This window comes from Propithecus coquereli, unplaced genomic scaffold, assembly GCF_000956105.1.
Source record: "Propithecus coquereli isolate 6110/MARCELLA unplaced genomic scaffold, Pcoq_1.0 Scaffold242, whole genome shotgun sequence".
NCBI lineage: Eukaryota > Metazoa > Chordata > Mammalia > Primates > Indriidae > Propithecus > Propithecus coquereli.
The window spans coordinates 244,809-268,202 of NW_012147975.1; the positions used below are offsets into that span (position 1 = coordinate 244,809).

General features: G+C 37.5%; 1 protein-coding gene across 3 annotated transcripts in view; it reads left to right on the forward strand.

Annotated features, from left to right (window-relative positions):
* Positions 1-23,394, forward strand: part of SMAD5 (SMAD family member 5) — a 38,796-nt gene that overhangs the window by 4,934 nt on the left and 10,468 nt on the right. For 2 of the 3 annotated variants that reach the window (XM_012646411.1, XM_012646412.1), the window contains exons 2-4: positions 13,335-13,906; positions 19,454-19,705; positions 21,874-21,993. In XM_012646411.1, the coding sequence (XP_012501865.1) occupies positions 13,504-13,906; positions 19,454-19,705; positions 21,874-21,993 (775 nt within the window). In that variant the 5' untranslated portion in view covers positions 13,335-13,503. The remainder of the gene's footprint in view (positions 1-13,334; positions 13,907-19,453; positions 19,706-21,873; positions 21,994-23,394) is intronic. The other variant, XM_012646413.1, reaches the window with a different exon arrangement.

Sequence of the window (23,394 nt, forward strand, 5' to 3'; positions counted from 1 at the left end):
GAGAAGTGTCAGGGATCGTAAGTTCAGCTCCTGAAGGGCTTTGAAATCCTCTATGAGAACTTCTGATGTCTTTGGAAATTGGGAGCCACAATTAAGGAAAGTGGTGATTTAAGTGTTTCTCTAGGAAAATAATGTTGGTGCTCATGTGGTTGCATCTTCTCTCTCTTATAGATGTTCCCTAAAGAATAGGATTTCTGAATCCAGAAAAGCTGTTGGCATACTTGCTTTCGGTTTCTCTCTCTTCTCTGCCTGCAGTCGTGGATGTGGCTTACAAGTTCTGTAGTAATTGTAACCTGGATCTAGGGTGATTTGACAGTGGTGATGGTTGTCTACTTTTGCTGACACTTGGTGGTGACTAGCAGAACCACAGGGGTAAGAGGTTTTTGAAGCTTTACCATCACAAATCCCCCCATAGAAGTTACCCTTAGATGTATATATGCAAGTGGCTTTCTTCCATTGCAGGTGATCCTGAACACCTTGATTCCCAAACCTGCTGCATAACCTGCGATTCTTGTTAGAAATATCTGAGGTAGGGCCCTACTCCTAAGCCTAATGAATGTGAATTTTGAGGGATGGTTCTGAGGAATTTGTTTCTTTAAAACTTCTGCCTACAATTCTTTTTTATAAGTATGGCTTAGGTGATGGTGGGTTGGGACCCATATGGGGCATTTGTTTGCATGGGATGATGTATGTCCTCAGGACGGTTTGTTGTAGCTAGTGACTGTTGTAGCTAGTGACGTTGGGGAAAATTTGGGGATTGGTTTGCATGTCTTTTATTTTGGATTGGAGCAGAAAGTGAAGGAGCTGTTTCTGTGAATTCATTTTAGAAGTCTGGATATGAGCAGTGTGTCTTTCTGAGGGAGGATGTTGAGGGTGGTTTGTGTGTGTGTTTATGAGAGTTGGTGAGGATGTCCTACTTCAGTAGCTTGAGGTAAGCACAGGACCTTTGGCTTGTTGATATTACCATGACTTCATTTGAAATGGAAGCCTTGTGAACCTAGCATTTTATTTGTACGTTTAATGCACATAAAATTTAACTCCTGTTCTTCCTTTAGCTTTCTTATCAGCATTTCCCAAATCAGTTGATGACTGACTCCATTATTCCAGTTGCCCAGGCTGACACCTTGGAGTCACTGTTGACTCCTCTGTTCTCATACACCTGGTATCTCTTTCATCAGGAAACCTATTGTCTCTCATACGTCTACTTCTCACCACCCCACTGCTATCACCCTCGTCTAAGCTATCATCATCTCTCACCTAGATTACTGCAAGTCTGAACTGGTCTCTGCTTCCACCCTTGCTGTCCACCCCTTCCCTCCTTTTATTCTCAACACACCAGCCAGAATAATTCCTTAATAATATAAATCTGAAAATATGTTTCCACGCAGAGGTCTCCACTGGGTCCAAATGGTACTTAGAGTACCGTAAAAGCTAAAGCCCTTATATCCAGCACTACCATTCTGGCTCTCTTACCTTTTTGACCCCATTCCTTCCCTTCTTCTCCTTGTTCACTTCATTCTCAGACCACACTGGTCTTCTAGCTCCATGCGTATGCCAGGCATGCCCCCACCTCAGGATCTGGGCACTGCCTATTGCCTTTGCCTATAGTAGTTTTTCCCCAGAAAACTGCTTGGCTCAGTCTTATTTCCTCTAAATTTTGAGTCAGTTGGCACTTTCTCCACGAGGCCCAGCTCAGCCAGTCTGTTTAAAATTACACCTTTCCCCCAGGATTTCCCATCTACTTTATTTTTCTCTATAATGTATAATAATAATATAATGAATGGTGCTTTATTTTTCTCTATAGCACTTTTCACCTGAGAAACGTGTTACTTATATTTTATCTGTCTCCCTCTACTGGAACGTAAGCTGCACGAGGACAAGTGTTTTGGTCTCTTTTATTCACTTCTATATTCCCAGCTCCTAGAATGCTACCTCAATAACTATCTTTTGAATGAATGACTTGAATGAATTTACCAAGTCATTTCAACATACATGGTACTATTTCTTAAAGATTTCATTCTACCAGGAGAGACAAAAATCAAGTAAATGAACCAATTATGTCAAATTGGTTAATACAGTGAAGGAAATGAACACAGTATGGATTAGAGATGGGGGAAAATCTGCTTTGTGGGCTGATTCGGGAAGACGTCTGGGCTGTTAGCTAAAAGTGAAACATGAATGATGAGAGAGCTCGAAATTAGTGGTTGAGGCTTAAGGAAAGTGATCTAGGCAGAAAATGACATTTACACAATCTTAGGTGTTAATATTAGTCATTAAATAGGAAATGTACCATTTCGAATCAGAAGTGTAGTTTATTATATCTCAAACAAGAAGCAGTACAATTAAAGCCTGTGCCTAAACTATCAACACAATTTTGCCATCTTTTTTTTTTTTTTTTTTTTTGAGACAAAGTCTTACTCTTTTTTGCCTGGGCTAGAGTGAGTGCCGTGGCGTCAGCCTAGCTCACAGCAACCTCAAACTCCTGGGCTCAAGTAATCCTTCTGCCTCAGCCTCCCGAGTAGCTGGGACTACAGACATGTGCCACCATGCCCGGCTAATTTTTTTCTATATATATTTAGTTGTCCAATTAATTTCTTTCTACTTTTAGTAGAGACGGGGTCTCGCTCTTGCTCAGGCTGGTCTCGAACTCCTGAGCTCAAACGATCCACCCGCCTCGGCCTCCCAGAGTGCTAGGATTACAGGCGTGAGCCACCGCGCCCGGCCTAATTTTGCCATCTTAACAATAGCTTATTTATGCTAGCAGCCAAGAAGCCTGGAGAGCGAGTGGCCATGAAATCATGAAACTTGTTTTCCACAGCTTGTTGAGAATTGAATATTTTTCCTTGCAAGAAGTGGTCCAGAGCCTGGTAGAGGTCAGTTGGTGCAAAGTCTGGTGAATATGGTGGATGGCAGAGTTTCCAAGTCCAGCCTCTGTAGTTTGAGCAGCGTTTGTGCAACATGTGGTCAAGTGTTGTCTTGCAAGAGGATTGGTCTGTCTATACTGACCAGTGTCAGCTGTTCAATCCCAAGCATCCTCATCATTTCATCCTATCGGTTGCGGTAGACATCTGCTGTAATCGACTGACCAGGTTTCATGAAACTGTAGTAGATAATATTAATACCAGTGCTGGACCACCAAAAAGACACCATTAGGTTTTTTGGATGAATATTCTCTTTCAAACTGTGTTTTGGCACTTCAGAACTCATATTTGAAAATAACATGAATTTTTGAGTTATCCATGGTCTCACAAAAATTGCTCTGAAAAAAAAATTTGAAAGATAATCACAAGCCAGAACGTGCGTTTGAAAGACTGAGGATGTACCTTCACAATAAAAATAAAACTACAAGTGTCAAAGTGAAATGTCAGAAATGTCAGCCCTCAAACTTAGTACTTAAAGGAAATTGGACATTTCATACTTAATAACTTAATACAAAAGACATTTCAGTACAGGCAGAGAAATGCTTTTGCAAAATGAATTCTTACTAACATTTGTTGGGAGCAACAATGTTTCTAGAGTTTTGTTTCATTGTTTTGAGGAGCAGCATCTCATTTGTAGTAAGAGGACACACTGTGACAAGTGCTGGATACCTGGATTCGATGCCCTTCCGCTGTTTCTTTTCTGCGTCTCTGTAATACCCTGAGCATATCTCATCGTACTTACATATAGTGAGATGGTTTTGTGTCTATGGTGCTGTTTAATTCTGCGAAAGGAAAATATGTACTATTTGCATTTTTATTATTGCCACTGTGCATGCGTGTAGTATCTTTATATGGGACTTAGAAAAAGGAATCCTCATTTATTTGTTCCTCCACCATTACATAGTTTTGATAAACACTTGCATGTACCACAATGTCCAGTAGATAGCAAGTGCCTAATAAATCAGTTAGTGCATGTACTTTTATAAATAGATATATCGTATGATAATCATTTCTGTTTTTGTGTTGACTTATGTAGAGTACTGTAGTTGTGAAATTATTTGCCCCTAGTTTCTGATTGATTTTTCTTAAATTAATTTCAACCTCTAAATTTGCATAACCCTAAATATATTGGAGAGAATTCTTTTGAAGTATGAATGACTCTTGGTAATGTGAATCTTCTCTTTAGTAAGGATTTAAGATAGCTGAGGCACAGCTGCACTTTGGTTTTGAAATCTGTTTTTTTCTCTGACTCTACAAGAAATATGTTTATTTTAAAAAGTACAGAATTGTGTGAAGCAGAAAGTGAAAAGTACTCCTAACCCCACGCCCAGAGCTACTATCCTTTCACAAGCTCTCTATGCACATTCTTTTTCATTCATTAAACAAATATTTGAGCGAATGTATCAGTAGGCTTACAATGATGCGTGAAAACAGATATGGCTTTTCTCGTGGAATTTACATTCTCATGGGGGCAGATTGGACAGATACATGTAAAAATGTAGTTATGGTAAGTGCTACAAAGTAGCGGTATGTGATGCAGTAAGTTTATAATAGGGGGATTTCACCTAGCCAGGATGGTCTGGGAAAACTTCCCAGGAGGGATGCTTGAACTGAAAGACAAGTGAGGGGTGTGTCTTGTAATGTGTTAGGTTCTTTTGTAATGCATGATAGCTCTTCATTTTATAAGGTTTTCATTTATAGCTGAGGTACCACTGCATTTGTTTGGTTTTCTGAGTGACGTTGTGTGTTGTTCAGTCAGTAGTTGCAGTTTTTCAGAAGAATTTCAGGGAACCTCACACACAGAGGAGCTTCTAAATTTTATTATCTTTCTTTACTTTATAGCTCTGAGGTCATTTTCCTAAGAAATGACAAAATATATCAATAAAAGGGTATTATTAAGTCAGATCTTCATAAACTAGAGGTAAACTATAAAAGGTCAAGATAATAGCAGAAAATGGGTTCATAATTGTTGAATCCCACTTTCTGGTGTAAGAAGTAGCACAGATTCTTGTCTGCTAAAGACTGGCGCTTTGTGCTTGCTGCACATGTATATATTCTCTATTTTGTGCCCTATCTCTGTTGGCTGTCATGTGGGAATAAATCTAGAGTAAAGCTAAGTGATAAGCTAAATAGCGTATGAAACTCTTTATAGTGCCTTCTCTTTTTTTCCATTACTCTGTAAGATCTTTGAGATTATGGATAGTGTCTTTTAAGCCTGAGTTCTAGCGTGGAGTGTTCCTGACATATACGAATAGGCACCCAATAAATTTGGGTAAATCAAATATCTGCTGTCACAGACTCAACTCTTACTTTATTCATATAGGTATTTATGCCTTCCCTCTTGAGCTTTAACTTCACATCTTTTTTGGATGTATGTCAGTGTGTGCTTCCTTACATCTCTCCACTGTCACCTTCCTGTCCCATTTTGGCCATAACTAGAATTCCCCTTCTTTGGTAAATGATGTCTTATGTCATTTTTTAGCTTTTAAACTTTAACCTTTCTAGGTTGGCCCCTGTTTCTATTCTAGTTGGTCACGAAGTCCTATTGATTGTTCATTTGTAATATCCTTCATATCTCTTCCTTTTTTATCTCTACTGCAGTCACGACCCTGGTCTGCGTACCACCACTGTGGTTTGTGTACTCCTCTCATAGTTGGCTTATCACCGTGTTTTCCATCTTTCTTCTTTGTCCGCCATTTTAATTTTTTACTTGGTCATGTGCTGTTGCCATTTTTGTCTTGAAATGCCTCTTAGAGCATATCTTTTGGTGTGGATAGAACTCTACACTGCACATAGGATTCCTTCTAGAAGTCCGACTCTCAGCCTTGCATTCATTCCTTCCCCGTTTTGCCTTCATTCTGTGGTGTTGCCTTTCCTTTTGATTCATAGTCAAGTTGGCTCATTGTCACCTCCCCACCTCCTCTGCCTCATTTGGCTTAGTGATACTTGGTTTTCCTTGTTCTTATTCTTTCTTACTGAGTGGACAGTAAATTATAGGTTGTCATATTCCTATTTGGCATTCAGTAATTTGGTAGTATCTCAAAATTTGTGCAAATAATGATAAGCATTTATCTACACCTTATCCTGAAGGCTTTTATTCACTTAGGTGTAGTGTGTTTGTGTTTGGGAGGAAGGAGTAGACTCTGTCCAAACGAGGTATTTTTACACATTTGCTAAGCCCCCTCCACTTTTTGTCTGTTACTGGCCACTTGCTGTATAGTTAATTCCTTAAGCAATGTTGTTCACAAGTATATAATCTTTTCACATTTTTCTTCTCCCAGTTTCCAGTTATATTGGTATAATTCCACTTCCTTTTCTGTTCATTTTGGTCCTCTAAATACATCTGAATTTGAGAGTGTTTGAGCACCCAGATTTAATTATATTCATTCATACTGCAGTTTTGATGAAAATTGGCGGACTCACCTAATACAAACTGTCCTGTGTGTTTCCTAAAGGGAGGTACATTTTGGGGGATTCTCTAGTTTTCAAGCTAGAAGTAGAAATTCCCTGAAAGGTGTCTTGGGTACTGTTCAGTTTAGTTCGTGATTTTTGTTTTGTTAAATTCTTGGTTAGCCCACTACGAATTATTGTAAGAACACTCGGCTTTTAAAGAAAAGGCTCAGTTTGACACTGAGCATTCTAACAGGTTGGTTTAATATGGCCTCAGTAAGAGCCAAAAAGAGAAAGCAAAATTTACCTTCTATTCCTGATTATGTTATTGAAATAAGACTTTAACATTTATAAACAGCTGTTTAATAGCTTTTTATGGAGGTTTGTTGTAAAAGAAATAATGATTTTAAGTTCCTTGAAGCCTGCTGATTTTTTTATTTTTCTTAAGAACTAAATATATGACCTCTTAATAATAATAACAAATATATATTATTCCCAGTGGTGTACTTTAGGTTAAGTGTGTTGGGTGGCTCAGAATGAGTATGGCAGAGGTACAAACAGAATCCATGCAGAAGCCAGGTTTTTGTGTAGGGCATTGTCTTACACATGTGGGCTGTGAATGTATTTTCCCTTGACTTAGTAGCAAACTCAGAGGTAAGCAAGCCTGGAGCAGTCAAAAGTACCAAATATACAAATTACATACTCTGCGCTTATTGGGTTCTTTTTGAGAAAGAAGGAAAGCTCATTCTCATTAGGTAGTTTGTCAAGTGTCTCCAAAACAACACTGAGGAATGTCGGAGAAGCTATGAGAAATGCAGGAAGAGGAGGCAAAGAAGAGTCAAAGGCATGAGAACAAACGAGGGCGGGAATGACACATACTGCTGGGCAGTGATGGGAGAACATCAGAAAGGACTTTGAGAGGGAAGAAAAGAAAAAGTTGCCGTATTTATTCTAAGATGTACTTTTTTTTTTTTTTTAACCTCAGAACATCTCTAAAATTGGGATGTCTTTTAATCAGTGGTATCTGAGTATTGCTTTTCATTAGTTTGTACATTTTCATAGCTGTGAAGTTAATTTCCATTGTATGAATTTATTACCATTATTTACCCACTCTACTGTTGATGAATATTTGGGTTTCAATTTGGGACTATTATAAAAAAAGTTGCTATGAACGTGTAGTTGTCTTTTGATGAACATAGCACTCATTTCTGTTGGATATATACCTAGGAATGGAATTGCTGGGTCATAGGGATCTATGTTTAGCGTTAGGGAATACTGTCAAAACAATTTTCCAAAGTGGTTGCGTTAATTTATAGTCCTGCTAGCAATATATGTGATTTCTACTTCTGTATTGTCATGAACATTTTTTTTTTAAGTGTACCCATTCTGGTAGATAAAGAATGATATCTCACTGTGGTGGTTTTGGTTTTTGTTTTCGCATTTGTCTGATAACTAATGATGTTCAGCCCATTTTCCTATGTAATGGCCATTTTAATATCTTCTTTTGTGACGTGTTCAGATCTTTTGCCTATTCACTGGTGAATTTTTGTGATTAATTTTTCTTACTTTTTATAACTTTGTAAGTTGAGACTTAGGTAATGAGTACTTGGGTAATTTGCCCACACCCTGTTACTTATTTGGAAAGTATATGAAACATTTTTTGAAAGAATTACATCAAATGTGCTTAATTTTTTTCATCATTCCATATTTAAAGAGTTGAGTACAAGATTTGTCCCCTCTTCCTGGGCTAGTTTTAAGAAAATACTAGTGAATGTGAGGTTTTTAAATCTGACACCCAATGTTCTTTCTGAAGCTAATCTGGTAAAGTTTATCTAATGGCATCCCCATTCACCAAAGTCACTGGCCTTTTCTTTGTTCACCTTCTCTTTAAACTCTGCAGTATGTTTAATCTTTTGCAGTACCATTGTATATAGTTCTTAGCCTGTCTTTTTAACAATTCATTATCAGTAATTCTTTCTCCTCCTTCCTAAAATTGAATGTTTCCTAATATTCAGGTGTTTACTTGCTGTTCTCTTCACTCTGTTGAAAAACCTATTCTTTCTTATTGTTTCAGCTGTTTGTAAAATGTCTTAAATGTTTCTCATCTTTACCTCGCTAAACTTGTATTTCCAGAAGTCATGACCTTTTCCCAATTTGAAGTTTGTAATCATCTCTATTGACAAAGCTACCTTCTGAATGTTCTGAATTCTGTTGGTGGAATTTTTATTATCTTAGTCATGTGGGTTTAAAATTTCAAGTTATCTCTAATTTCAAGGCACAGTTGATAGAAAAATCAATGACCATTCATTAAATACACTCATAGTGTGTGGTATTGTGTATGGAAAAGTGCCAGGTGCTGAAGACTTCCTCTTGGAAGGATTTTGTACTCCATTTGGGAAGTTAAGGTATGTTCTCGTTAATTAATTAGTTGTTATGATAAATAATCCATGATCATAGCTTCTTCAGAGAAGGGTGGTGAAGGAAGTCTTCATAAAAGGGGATGGATTTGAGCTCATCATTAAGGATGACTAAGATTTGTCTTGGAAGACACAGATGGACAGAGGTGCAGGGATTTGGGTTGGATCAGAGGTGTGTATAGTGGTGGGTAAAGTTAGGTAGGACTAGATCTAGCCAGTCTCTTGACTCTTGTTTCTGACTTCTGATGATCATAATTGATGTTCGAACAGTACACTTTAGTTTGTAAAGCACGTGTTAGACATACATTATTATTTTATTACTCAAACATTTCAATGACTTAGGGACCATCATCTCTGTTAAAGAGAAATTAATAGGCTTTGAAAGAGTGATACCTAGTCTTGGTCATATACCTAGTAAAGGACAGAATCTGATCTCCCTTCTGTTTACATACTATTAAAAATTAAAAATAGTGAATTTTTTCTTATGAAATATTTAAATACACAGAAAAGTACAGAACATAACATGTCTATGTACCTTGACAGACGATTTGCCATATTTGCTTCAAATCTTGTTTTAAAAAAACACACAGCTAAAGTTTTTTCCATCCTTTCTTCACCCTTCTTTCCCTGCTCACTAGAGACAACCAGTATTTAGTGTCCTGAGGTTGGTGTGTATCATTTCCATACATATTTTTATTTTCTCATATTTGTAGATATCCATAAATAATGTATTTTTAAGAATTTTATACAGGTATTCTTAAAAAGGATATGTGTATTTTTGCAAATGGCTTTTTTCACTTATTTATTTTATAAATAGGCACTATTCTAGGTCCAGGGGATCTGGCAGTTGAGAGGGAAGATGAGACCACCTGCTTACTAACATTTCAGTGCAGAAAACGTACAGTAAATAAATAAAATCTATAATACAGTATCAGGTTAAGGTAAATGCCGTGAAAGAAAATTGAACAGGGTCAGGCGATAGAGATTGACGTGGGAAGAATGAAGTGTATGTTGTTTTGGATAAAGTGGTCAGTGGTCTCCTCTTTCAGGAGATGACCTTCGAGCAGCTAAATGAATTGCGAGAGTAAGCCATGTTAAGATCTGGGAGAAGGAAATTCCAGGGGAGGGAACATCAAGTTCATAGGCTTTGAGGTAGAAATGACCTTGGTGTACTTGAGAAATGGTAAAGAAATCAAGTATGGTTAAGTGCAGAGTTAGCTAGAAGCATGGTTAAGAAATGGGTTAGGAAGAGAAGCCAAAGGGCCAGATCGTGTAGATCCTATAAAATAAAATCCAAATAAGTACTTTAGATTTTTTTTTTTCGGAGACAGAGTCTCGCTTTGTTGCCCGGGCTAGAGTACCGTGGCATCAGCCTAGCTCACAGCAACCTCAAACTCCTGGGCTCAAGCAATCCTCCTGCCTCAGCCTCCTGAGTGGCTGGGACTTGTGCCACCATGCCTGGCTAATTTTTTCTATATATTTTTAGTTGTCCAGCTAATTTCTTTCTATTTTTAGTAGAAACGGGGGTCTCGCTCTTGCTCAGGCTGGTCTCGAACTCCTGACCTTGAGCGATCCTCCCGCCTCAGCCTCCCAGAGTGCTGGGATTACAGGCGTGAGCCACCGCACCCGGCCAGTACTTTAGATTTTGAGTGAAATGGTAAGCCACTGGATGATTTTTGAGCAGGGAAATGAATAACATGATTTGACCTACTTATAATACTACTTTTACACTGGAATTCTGTGTAGTAGAAAAGAATGTGGAAGCTTTTTCTATATCGATATGAAAAAATCTGAAGATGTGCATACATTTTTCTGTACCTTTTTTCAGTATACAACTATTTAAAAAAATACAATATATTTTTTGTATTTGCTTATTCATTTATGAAACTTCTCTGGAAGAATATAAAAGACATATAAAAGGGATCACCTGTGAGAAGGGAGCTGATGAGGGAGAAAAAAATGGGAGGAAAACAGACCACTGTATACTTTTTGTATGTCAAGAAAATATTTCAGAATCATACAGAAAAGTGTATACATCATAAGCATCTAGCCGGCTGTATTTTCACTAACTGGAATCTCCCATGTAACCATCCAGAGCCAGAAGCCCCTCAGGTTCCCTTCTATTTACTACCCCCACCCTTCCCTTCAAAGGGTAACCACAGTCCTGACTTGGAATACCATGCATTAGTTTCGCCTGGTTTTTGTACTAGCACTCTTAACTTCATTCTGTTCACCATAATTCGTTTTTATTTAATAGATTATCTACTGCTTTTACTGTAGCATTATGCAAGTAATGCTTTAGTAGATTTCTGTTGTTAAAACAATTCAGAAGTATGTAGAACAAATCATGCAGGACCCCTTTTTTCTGCATTGTTCCCATTCCATGCCTCTCCTTAGAGGTAAGTGAAATGGGTAATTTAGTAGGTAGCCTTCCAGTCCTCGTTCTCTGTGTTCACGTATACAAATGACGTTCCTTTTTTTCGTGTTAGTACATAATATGGCTAGTACTTAATGATTAAGTATTAATAGTTTGCATTTATTAAATACTTTCTATGCACCCTGCACAGTTCTAAATTATTTATATATAATAACTTATTCCTATTTTATAGATGAGGAAACAGACCCAGAGGTAAAGTACCTTGCCCAAAGTTACAGTGTCCACCTTATTCTTTTCAAGGGTTGCATAGCACTCTTATATCGAGTTTAAGCCCCTTTTGTCACAGTTAATTGTATTGTTTCTATACACACTGCTGTATTTAGAATGAAATGTGTATTCTGAATTCTGGTCTTCAAGCTCCTCCGTTTTTACCTCCCTCTTCCTCAACATCTCTCTCGATTGCTCGTACACACACTCTCACACACACACACTGCCCCGTCTAGCCCCTATTATATTGCAGTGTTCGTGACTAAGATCTCAAATCAGTCAGGTCTGTCTCCTCTCTGTCGCAGGAAATGCTCTGTTCATGTCTGCCTATGTATTTTTTTGTTTATATCCCTATACCTTTGAAATTTCCTGTTTCATCTGACACATGCAAACCATGGTTTTACTTTCTGGTCCAGAGAGATCCTATCCTACATCCATCCTTGATGTTGCCACAACTGAGGTCTGCCCTTCTTAAAATTAATTTAGCATGTAACATCTAACGCTCTGTGACCTGTTACTGAAAAATATACTTTAATTCTCTTGTTACATGTCTCTAGTTTAATGTAGCCAGTTTTACTTGCCTGGCAGAAATCACCCTGTATGCACAGAGTTAGGGAAGACAAGGCATGAGGCACGTCCATACATAAGGAGTATATATTCACTTCTGGGCACCCTTCGCCCCATGGTTCCAGCACAGCAGACTGGAAGGCCACTAGTAGTTGATCAGCGCTCAGAACAGTACAGTGCCTGGCACTTAGTAGGCTCTCAATAAGTATATTTTGAATGAATGAATCTGTTGATTCTTGAGATGAAACTTACTTGGTATAACTTTTTTTTAAGCCCCATCATGGCTGTTCACAATACAGGGCACATAAGCAATCAATAATTATTTTTTGAGTTTAACTCAGTTTTACTTTATGTTATTGTCTTTGTTTATGTTATTGTCTGGGTTTTAACTGAGCACATCTATTATTTTCTGGGAAGATACACCCCAGTCCAGAATAATCTTAACACGAGAATTTGCTAGACTTTGTCAAAGGCTGAGCTTTAACGGTTTTTGGTGATTTTAGGCACAAGAAAGGAAGCATCTTTTCTTACTGACTTCCATTGTTTAAACATTATTCCTCCTGTTTCGCTAGGTGCTTATCGTCTGTAGTTGGCTGTGTAGTGATCTACAGGGGGATTTTGCCTACTCTTACCAGCGGAGTGCCCCTGTACATCACTTCCTCTTGTCATTGCCAAGAGCTTCTTTATGGTGCAGAATGGTAGTTTGCCTGGAGCAGGTTCATTAACTAATATGTTTAAAACATCACAGAAGCCAATAGGAATTATAAACTGACCTGGTTTGGGTCAGTTTATTCTCTTTAAATTTATTGAACATTCTTAGTTTTAAAAATATATACTGGTAGTTATATGTGTTGTGATTCATTCAAGGGTTTGGTGCATGTTACACAGCCTTTAATACAGGTTGCATTTGATAATGTGACTTGAATAGTGTCATGGCCTTTGCCCAAACTTTCTAAGTCTGTGAAACATTTTAAAGAGAATAATGACCTTAAGGGAGACGTAGATTTCTCCTAAGGTTTTTATTCAGATCCTGACATACCATGTTCAGAACTGACATAGCATGTGACATGGATTTCAGTGAAGAAAAGTACTTGAGATTCAAATCTTACAAGACCGTTGTACGGCTTAATGGCCTGACCAAAGGCTGTTTTCTTTGGATAACACATAGAAGGTACAGCAACCTGGTTTTCTTTGGTTATTGTTTGGCATTGCCAGTGACTTGAAAAAGAAAGTGAATGGTCACGGATCTTTTAGAGAAAATTTCTCTGTTTTCTGTTTACTTTGTAATGTTTTTCTGCAGTTACATAAAAATAATATACATTTCAATTATGTTGATTTAAATGTATGTAAATTGAATTGATTTCAGTTAGGATCCTTTCCCCCTTTCTCTTTCAGGACTTGAACCAATGAAAGAAGCATATGGCACTTGTGAAGATAGATGTTACTTCTCCCTTTTTAATTGGAACTTCTGCTTAGAACCTGTATACGACTCTTCACCTGTGATCTGTTCTTTCAGTAGCCGTTGACTTTGAGTTACAGGAAGGTCTCTGAAGATTTTTATCAAATGACGTCAATGGCCAGCTTGTTTTCTTTTACTAGTCCAGCAGTAAAGCGATTATTGGGCTGGAAACAAGGTGACGAGGAGGAGAAATGGGCGGAAAAGGCAGTCGACGCGTTGGTGAAAAAGCTGAAGAAGAAAAAGGGCGCCATGGAGGAGCTGGAGAAGGCCTTGAGCAGTCCCGGACAGCCGAGCAAGTGCGTCACCATTCCCAGGTCTTTAGATGGACGCCTGCAGGTTTCTCACAGAAAAGGCCTACCCCACGTTATCTATTGCCGTGTTTGGCGCTGGCCTGATTTGCAGAGTCATCATGAGCTAAAGCCATTGGATATTTGTGAATTTCCTTTTGGATCCAAGCAAAAAGAAGTTTGTATCAACCCATACCACTATAAGAGAGTGGAGAGTCCAGGTAGGTTTTACTCCCCTAAGAAGAATTAAAAAAAATAATTCTCTCTTCCTGATTTGCATGTGACTGATTTAGTAATTAGGAGGCCAGATTAGCTTTGTATTTCCTTCTAAAAGATGTTAATCTTGGAAGGAATATTGGATTCTGAATTTATCTTTTCATATGTAAGTGATACAATTCCCAAGTGGCTTATTCGAGTTCTCTGCTGTTCACTGTGAGCTCCCGCACATCCACTCTGCCTTTCCTGTGGGTGACTCGTCTCTATTTTATTTAAAGCCTGAGCTCCGTATGGGCAACATGTCCATTTCTTTCTGTCTGTTCAGTGACTCTGTTCCTACAATTATCCTTCTCTCTAGCATTATATTTTCACTTTCTACCAGACTATTTCTGACACTAAAATAAAAGTTATGAAAGAATTCCTCTCTCGATCTCATTCACACACTCCCACCTCCAATCTACTACTGCATTATTTCTGCTGATCCTTTTATAGGATTCTCCATTTTTATTATCTCCATAGTTTTATTTCCCATTCTTTTCTTGTCACCTCTCTAGTTTAGTCTTTCTTTCCTACCATTTAACTTTTTGAGATCACTAGTGACTGACTTCTTATAGATTCGAGGGGTCATTTCTCTGTCTTCATCTTACTTGCCTTCTCGGCAGCATTTGATAACAGTTAATCTTCCTTCCCACTCAAAAACTTTTTCTCTGTTTGGCTTCTAAGACAGTGTACTCTCCTCCTGATTCTTCCGCCTCACTGGCTGTTGTTACTCCATCCATTTGCTGGCTTATTCTTCTGTGTTCGTGGAACTCAGTCCTTGGACCTTTTCTCTATCTATATTCTTTTCTTTATGTGCTCTCATGTTGTCACATGTCTTAAAATCATCTATAAGCTAATGCTCACATTTTGAACTGCAGAGTCAAATTTTCCCCTGAGTTTTAGACTTGTATATCTAGTTGCTTACTTGACATCTTCACTTGAATGTCTAAAAAGCATATTAGATGTAATCTTTGTCTAAGCAGAACTTTTGACTTCTTTCCCACCAAATCATTTTTTACCCCAGTTTTTTCTATTGAAGTAAATGGCACGAGCATTCATGTCATTGTTAACTCCCTAAACTTAGAGGTTGTCTTTTATTCTTCCCGCTTAAGGTCCCGTATTTGAGCTATGAACAAGTGCTGTTTGCTGTACCTTCAGAATATGTCTTGATACTATCATCTCTCACTATGTCTAACGCCACTACTTCAGTACACCATCATCATCTCTCACCTTAAGTAGTCTCTTGATGGTCTCCCTGGCTCTCTTCTTTCCCCAACCCATTGTGTTTTCTACACAGCAGCCAGAGTGATTTTTAAAAAGCATAAATCATGTCAGTCCCTAATGAAAACATTTTAAAGGCTTTCTGTCACACTTAGAACAGATTCCTACAAGGCTCTTCATGGCCTACTCTCATATTTCTCTGTTCCTTACCTTGCCATGTTCCTGCATCCAGGCTTTAAGTCTTGCTATTTGCTCTACTTACTCTCCCGCCAGGAAAGGGGCACATCCCTTTTCACTCCACGCAATCCTTGCTCAAATACCCTCATCACTAGTCGACTCTATGTTAGATATTTATTTTCTTTATTGACTGACATGAGTAGGGCCTTCCTCCGTTTCATTCATTATTGCATCCCCAGTGCCTAGAATAGTATTGTTATCTGGCACTTCATAGGTGTGGCTCAATAAGTATTTTTTATTGCATTTATTTGTAATGAATGAATTGTATAAGCTGAGATACTGGCTGGGTGCATTAGTTATCTATTGCTGCATGACAGATTACCACAAACTTAGTGGCTTAACACAACATGCGTTTATTACCTGACAATTTCTGTGGGTCAGGAATCTAGTCATAACTTAACTTGGGTCCTTTGCAAGCCTGTAATCAAGGTGTTGTTCAGGGCTGAGGTCTTATTAGAAGTTCAGTTTGGGAAGGATTTGCTTCCAAGCTTATGTGATTGTTGATGGAATTCAGTTCCTTGGAAGCTGTCGCATTCTTGCTCGTTGTCACCTGGAGACTGCCTTCAGTTGCTTACCACATGGCCTTCCTCATAGGTGGTTCACATTCATGGCAGCAGCTTCTTCAAAGCCAGTAGGGAAGAGAGGGTCTTCTTGTATTCTTATGGAATAGAATCACAAACCTCCAATCACCTTTGCCGTATTCTGTTCGTTAGAAGCAAGTCAACGGATCATACTCAAAAGGAGGGGACTGATGCCCAGTGGCATGAATACCCAGGGGTGGGAATCCTGGCAGCCACCGTAGTCCGTCTGCCCCATTGGGTTTCACGTGGAGATAATGTAAGCCCAGCATGGTAAAAAGACTTAAAACAACATTGAATGTGGAGACTAGAAAAAAAGGATAGCAGTGATTGTCCTGTCAGGGAAAGTTCAACATAAGAGTTTCAGAGTGTTATGTGACTGTTGATATGAGGTGATTCTCAATTTCTTATTGAGTCCAAGGAGAGCTATATATAGCCTGAAGGACTTGATGAAGAAAGGTGTGAGGATTTAACAGAAAAGTGTAGTGTGAAAAACTCCTAAGCTTGATACTTTCTGGGAGTAAGTCTAAGAATTTCGTGTATTCCCCCATAGTCAGGGTGGCAAGTTACTTAACCTTTCTGTGATTTAGTTTCCTCACCTGTAAAAAGGAAATAGTAATACCTACCTCACAGAGTTGTTACGAGGATTAGATGGGTCAATGCATGGAAAAGTACTTGCTAAAACACTAACTGGCCCAGAATCAGTTTCAGATTAAATATCAATTCTAATAGAACACTACATTCTGGAAATAAAGCATAGGGGAAGATGGCAGAGAGAAAATTTTCAAAGAAATGCTACTAGAACAATTCCCAGAACTGAAAATTGAAGGGGCCCAGCGACTGAGTAATCAGAACAAGGGATAGAAAAAGACCCACATATGAAATTTTAGTAAATCACAGATAAAAAGAAGATTCTGAAAGATTCCAGAGAGAAAAAACTGAACACGTACAAAGGATTAAAAATCGAAGTATTGGATTTCTCAGTGCAATTCTGGATTCTAAAAGGAAATGAAGCAGTGCCCTCAAAATTCAGAGGGAAAATGTCTAGAATTCTGCTTGCAGACAACAAGTAAGATATTTTCATACATGCAAGAAATGAAAAAATTTTATCTTTCTTACCCTTTCTTAGGACACTAATAATAGAGGATGGAGGTCCAGGAAATGGGATCCAATAGGAGGAGGGAAAGGAGGTCCGAGGACTTCAGAGCTATGGGAGACTTAAATAATAAACAGTATAGTTGGAACAAAGGAATGGAAGATCCAGGGGAAAACATGGAGCCAATAAATTTTTTGGTGATTTGGGGCATCCAAAAATAGTATTGACAGGCAATTGACAGATCTATTGGAATTCTGGAAAGATCAGTGGTATGTACTTAAAATTAAGCAAATGAAGGAACAAGGCAGTAGTTAACTTTGATAAAAGCACTTTTTAAGAAAAAATACAATCACAGTACAGTTGACTCAGCAATGAATCATTTTATATATATAATATAAATACTGACTATTTAACCAAAATTTTATATGTAACTTTATTGTGGGGAATGGAAGTGGGATAGAATAATTTTAAAAAGCTGCCTCATTTGCCATAAGAGCAAGTCTACAGATAATGTCTTGACAAATGAATAATAGCAATATATTATTTAGCAATACACAAAGTAAATGTTATAAAAAATGGCTAAGGCTAGGCATGATGGCTCACGCCTGTAATCCTAGCACTCTGGGAAGCTGAGGTGGGAGGATTGCTTGAGCTCAGGAGTTCAAGACCAGCCTAAGCAAGAGTGAGACCCCATCTCTACTAAAAATAGAAAAATTAGCCGAGTGTTGTATCGTGTGCTTATAGTCCCACTTACTTGGGAGGCTGAGGCAGGAGGATTGCTTGAGCCTAGGAGTTTGAAGTTGCAGTGAGCTAGGATGACACTACTGCATTCGACCTGGGGCGACAGAGCAAGACTCTGTCTAGAAATAAAAACAAAACCCCAAACAAAAGATGGCTAAGAATTTAAATTTGTCTATGGAAACAGTATGGGAGGGGACTAGAAATTGCTATTTTATTATGATCTCTTACAGCATCTGTCTTTTTGAACTGTCCACATATCTTGGATGAATATAAAATAATTTTTAAAAAATTATGTGCATAGATAATTTACAAGTAAGAGAGAAGCCAGTGATTTTAGCTGTGCCTCTAAAAATAAATAAGTAAAGAAATCCTTATGGGACTGAATTCCTACGTAGTTATTTCACTAAGATTACTACCCAGCTAAACATAGAAATAAATTCTTGCTGTCTAATAGCCTACTCTCCAAGGGCAGCTGCCCCATCATTCTGTAAGGAGAACAGCAGTTGTTAACACACAGTAGAACAGAACAGTTGTAGTCAGATGTTAGCCACATATCTAAAATTCTAATTCAGTAGAATGAAAAGAAACAAAAAACAAACAGTGCAAGTACTGACTTACAGAGCCTCTGATTCGTTGTGTACATCCCTGCTTCAGGGAGGTGTAAAGTATGACCTAGGTAACTTAAAAACAAACTGATTTTGTTGATGGTGAGTGATAATCAGAATCAAAGTGAGATTTTCTAAAGTGAAATTACATTGAAAAATATAGGAAAATTATAAACGAGATGTTTTATTGTTTGAAGACTCAGGTTTGTTTCAGTTTAGGGAAAGGTAATCAGGTATTTGAATGTGATCATTTGGGTCTTTAGAGAAAGTGAACATTTGAATGAGGTTAAACTTTATCTCTAAAAAAAATACCTGTTAAAATGTTTAGACTTTGTCATATATATTTTCATTACGGTCATATTTAGAAGATTGATTTTGATCGGAAAACTTCTACCTAGGGAATGTTACTATTTTCAGTAGGAAAAACCTTACTAAAGAAAATAAAATATGTGCTATTTCAAACTAAGAAAGGTAAAAGTGTACAAAATTGGAAATGTGGAGGTTTTCAGGACATTCCCATAATAGACCCCAACTTCACTCTCTAGTCACACCTCCTTGTTCAGGGCTCGGGCCCACTGACTGGCCTTTCTCGTCTCTGCCTGGAGACACCTCCCTCCTCTACCTCTCCCCACCCCTGGCACTCCCGTGTGAAATCCTTCTTGTCCTTTAAGGTTCAGCCGGTAGTGTTTTCCCACAATATTTTGTTTGATTCCTTGCTAGCTGGGAGTGCTCACCTCTGCTGAACTCCCAGTTGTATTAAGTTCTCTGTATTGTGGTTATTTTTTAATATGCCTTATCTCCTATAGAGCAGGAGTGGTATCTTTGGATTTTCCGTCTTCCAGAGTATCTTATACAGGCTAAATGCTGAAAAAGTTTTTGGTTTAGTTATTATGTAAATGCAGATTCAGGGTTCTATAAAACATCCCTTCCTAAAAGTAAGTTATTTTAATAGGTTTACAGTCTTACATGAATCCTTTCTACCAAACCCCTTTGCTTTACTCATTTTTGACAATTAACTTGATTTTTGTCTTTCAGTCTTACCTCCAGTATTAGTGCCTCGTCATAATGAATTCAACCCACAACACAGCCTTCTGGTTCAGTTTAGGAACCTGAGCCACAACGAGCCGCACATGCCACAAAACGCCACATTTCCGGATTCTTTCCATCAGCCCAACAACACTCCTTTTCCCTTATCTCCGAACAGCCCCTATCCCCCTTCCCCTGCCAGTAGCACATATCCCAACTCCCCGGCAAGTTCTGGACCAGGAAGTCCATTTCAGCTCCCAGGTAAGAATTTATTTTATTGATACAGAAAAAGAAAAAAAGCCCTGAGAATCAGCAGTTATTGCTGGAGGCCCTCTGGGTGAACTCTTACGTGTCAAGAGCTAGCTATTGACTCTGTCTGTGTTCATTAGATAATTGTTTGATTTCCAGAAGAGTCTGAATTTTATTTTGCCACGTACCATACATCTAAAAAATGGAGGTGGTCATATTTGACTTAAAGTTAAATATTTTCATATAATTTATAATACTAAGTATTATTTATTATCTTTGACATACTTGATACTGTGATAAAACTATTGCGTTAAATTTAATGTCAGAACTATGTAAGATAGATATTCCTGTTTTATAGATAGAAAAAAAATTGATATCAACCCCCAGATTTTAAGTTCCTTGCCTAAGATTGCAGATCTAATAAGTAGGGGTTCAGACTCAGGTTTGTCTGACTCTAAAGTCATTGCTCTTGCAGCTTGACTGCATTGCTTTTCAAATCATTTTAGACTTTGGAAGTTTAAAATGAACCCTGATTATCTTTAGTTAGATAACTGATGAACTGGTTTGACTGGAGAAAGTTAATAAGTAGATTTTGTAAAGTTTCTAAATTTTGTTAATGGCATGTCACATGAATAGATGCATCATTCTGTCACCATCAAAAAATAATTGAACACCTACTATTGTGTGACAGAGTGATATGTGATTGTAGTAAGTCCTCACTTGTCAATAGGTTCTTGGAAACTACGACTTTAAATGAAACAACATGTGACAAAACCAGTTTTACCATAGGCTAGTGGTTGATATAAATAAACATTAAGTTCTTAGGGCATGTTTCTGGTCACAGAAATATCCAAACTTCTAAATAAATACCCAAAACACTTCTGATATTAAACATTGAAATAAATGTGAGCCATATATACATTTAAGAAAGATTAACAAAAACGAGTAAGATAATTATTTACTCAGTTATTCCAGTTCAGAGTCGAGGGTGGCCAGAGCCTGTCCAGGCAGCTCAGGAGACAAGGTGGGAACCAGCCCTGGACAGGACTCCATCCCATGGCAGGGCGCACTCACACACACCCTCCATGCTTACTCACACTGGAACCATTTTAGACGTGCTGATTCACCGAATGTGCGTATCTCTGAGATGTGGGAGTACCAGAGAAAACGCACACAGATGGTGGCCCTGGCTGGGAGTTGATGATGATTATTATTGTTATTATTATTATTTTCCTCATCAGTGTTATAATGAAATGACACTAAACAAAATGTTATTCAGGGACCTACCATATATTCTTTGTGATTTCTCTATAGCAGCAAAGTATAAATTGATATAGTTTTTTTTTTTGAAGGGGAATTAAATACCAACTGTTTAACTTGCTATTAGAAATTTCCTGAAAAACAAGTTTTCATACTTTGTCTTAGATTCAGTGCTAATTGTGGCTGTCTCAAAAGATATCCTGTATAAACCTTGGGGTGAAAGACAAATTATATTCAATATTTATAGTTAATGAGACAAAGAAAGATAGCAGTAGCTTTTGCAAAGATTTTCAGCCATGAGTGCTGGAACTTAAAAGATTTTCTGATTAACATTCAGTTTCCTAATTGAATTACCTAGCCATTTAATAGGACAATGGTCATTTTTGGATGTTGCAAAAGAATTAGATGGTTGCTATTAGTGTTGATGGCAGATTTTCAAGGGGCATGATTTTATCTTCTAGTTTTAAATGACAATATACAGTATATGATGATCTTGATAATTGATAAGTATCTCTATAGTATGTGTATACCCAAACTAGGATAATCTTTATCCTTCAGATTGATTTGCAGTAATTGTAGTTTCTTGGGGCATGTGCAAATAAAGACAAAATTTTTGACCTCGAATTCTATGTTAGTGAATTTTGGTTGTGATTCTAGTATCCTGGGTTACCAGGGATCTGGGCTAAATAAACATGGGCTTATAGTAGATTCTTAGTAGCTATTAGGCATGCCGTCTTTTCTCCTTTTCCTTTCCCCTTGGATCACAGCCCTACATTTGTGTGTCTGATGTAATGAACCCTGCTGGTAACCTTAAGAATTTTTTAATGCTTTTAGAGTAATAACTTTGAGCAGGATGAAGATTTTAATTTTAGCTATTCTTTTGAGACTTTAACTTGGTGATTTCATTTTCTTCCTCTTAGCTGATACACCTCCTCCTGCCTATATGCCACCTGATGATCAAATGGGTCAAGATAATTCCCAGCCTATGGATACAAGCAATAATATGATTCCTCAAATTATGCCCAGTATATCCAGCAGAGGTAGGAGAAGCACTCATATTTATGTTGTTGTTTTTAACTTCTTGGCCACTTCTTTAAAAACAACTTTGTTGAAGTATAATTTATATACTATAAAATCCACCTATTTTTAAGTGTATGATTAAATGATTTTGGTAAATGTACAAAATTTTGCACCACAAACTCGTTTTAGAACATTTCCATAACTTTAAAAAGGACTCCTGTGCCTATTTGCAATCTATCTCCATTCCCGTCCCCAGCTCCACATACCTTCTAGTGTGTTTTCTGTATCTGTAGATTTGTCTTTTCTGAACGTTTCATAGGGCATAGTTTCAGGGTTCATCCAAGTTGTAGCACGTATCAATAGTTTATTCCTTTTTATTGCTAAACAGTATTCCATTGTATGAATGTATCACATTTTGTTTGTCCATTCACCAATTGATGGGCATTTGAATTGTTTAAAGGTTTATGAACATTTCAAACATGTCTTCATGTGGACATTACTTTTATTTCTCTTGAGTAGTTACCTGAGAGTGGAATTTCTGAGTTATATGGTTTAACTATTTAAGAAAAACTGCAAAACTTCTCCAAAGTGGTGATACCATTTACATTCTCACCAACAAAGTACGAGGGTTCCAGTTTCTTCACATCCTCCTAACATTGTTATTGTCTCTTTTTAATTATAGCCATTCCAGTGGGTGTAAAGTGCTTATTATGGTTTTAATTTGCATTTCCTGAATGAGTAATAATATTGAGCATTTTAAAAACCTATTTATAAAAATAAAATGTACTTATTAACCATTTATGTATTTTCTTTGGTAAAATATTTATTTTAAATCTTTTGCCCATTAGATTGCCCATTAGATTGTTGTCTTATGGGGGTGAGTTGTAGGAGTTCTTTATGTGTTCTGGATATGAGTCCTTTATCAGCTATATGATTTGTAGATATTTTCTCTCAGTCTTTGGATTTCTTTTCATGTTCTTCTTAGAGTCTTTTGAAGAACAATAACTTTCAATTTTTTTTAAGAACAGTTTATCAGCTTTTTCTTTTCTGGATTATGCTTTTGGTGATGCATCTAAGAAATTTTTGTCTATCCAAGGTCATGAAAATATTCTTCTGTTTTCTTCTAGAAGTTTTATAGTTTTAACTCTTACATTTAGATCTATGATTTCTTTTGAGTTAATTTTGTGTGTAGTATATGCCAAATGTCTAAATTAATTTTTTTGCATGTAGAAATCTAGTTGGTTCCAGCACCTTTTGTTGAAAAGAGTATCATTTCTTCATTGAATTGGCATCTTTGCTAGAAATCAGTTGACTGTAAATGGGAGGGTTTATTTTAGGACTCTCTATTTTATTCATTGGTCTATATATCTACACTTGATAGTCTTGGTTACTAAAGCTTTATTATAAGGGTTTTTCCCCCC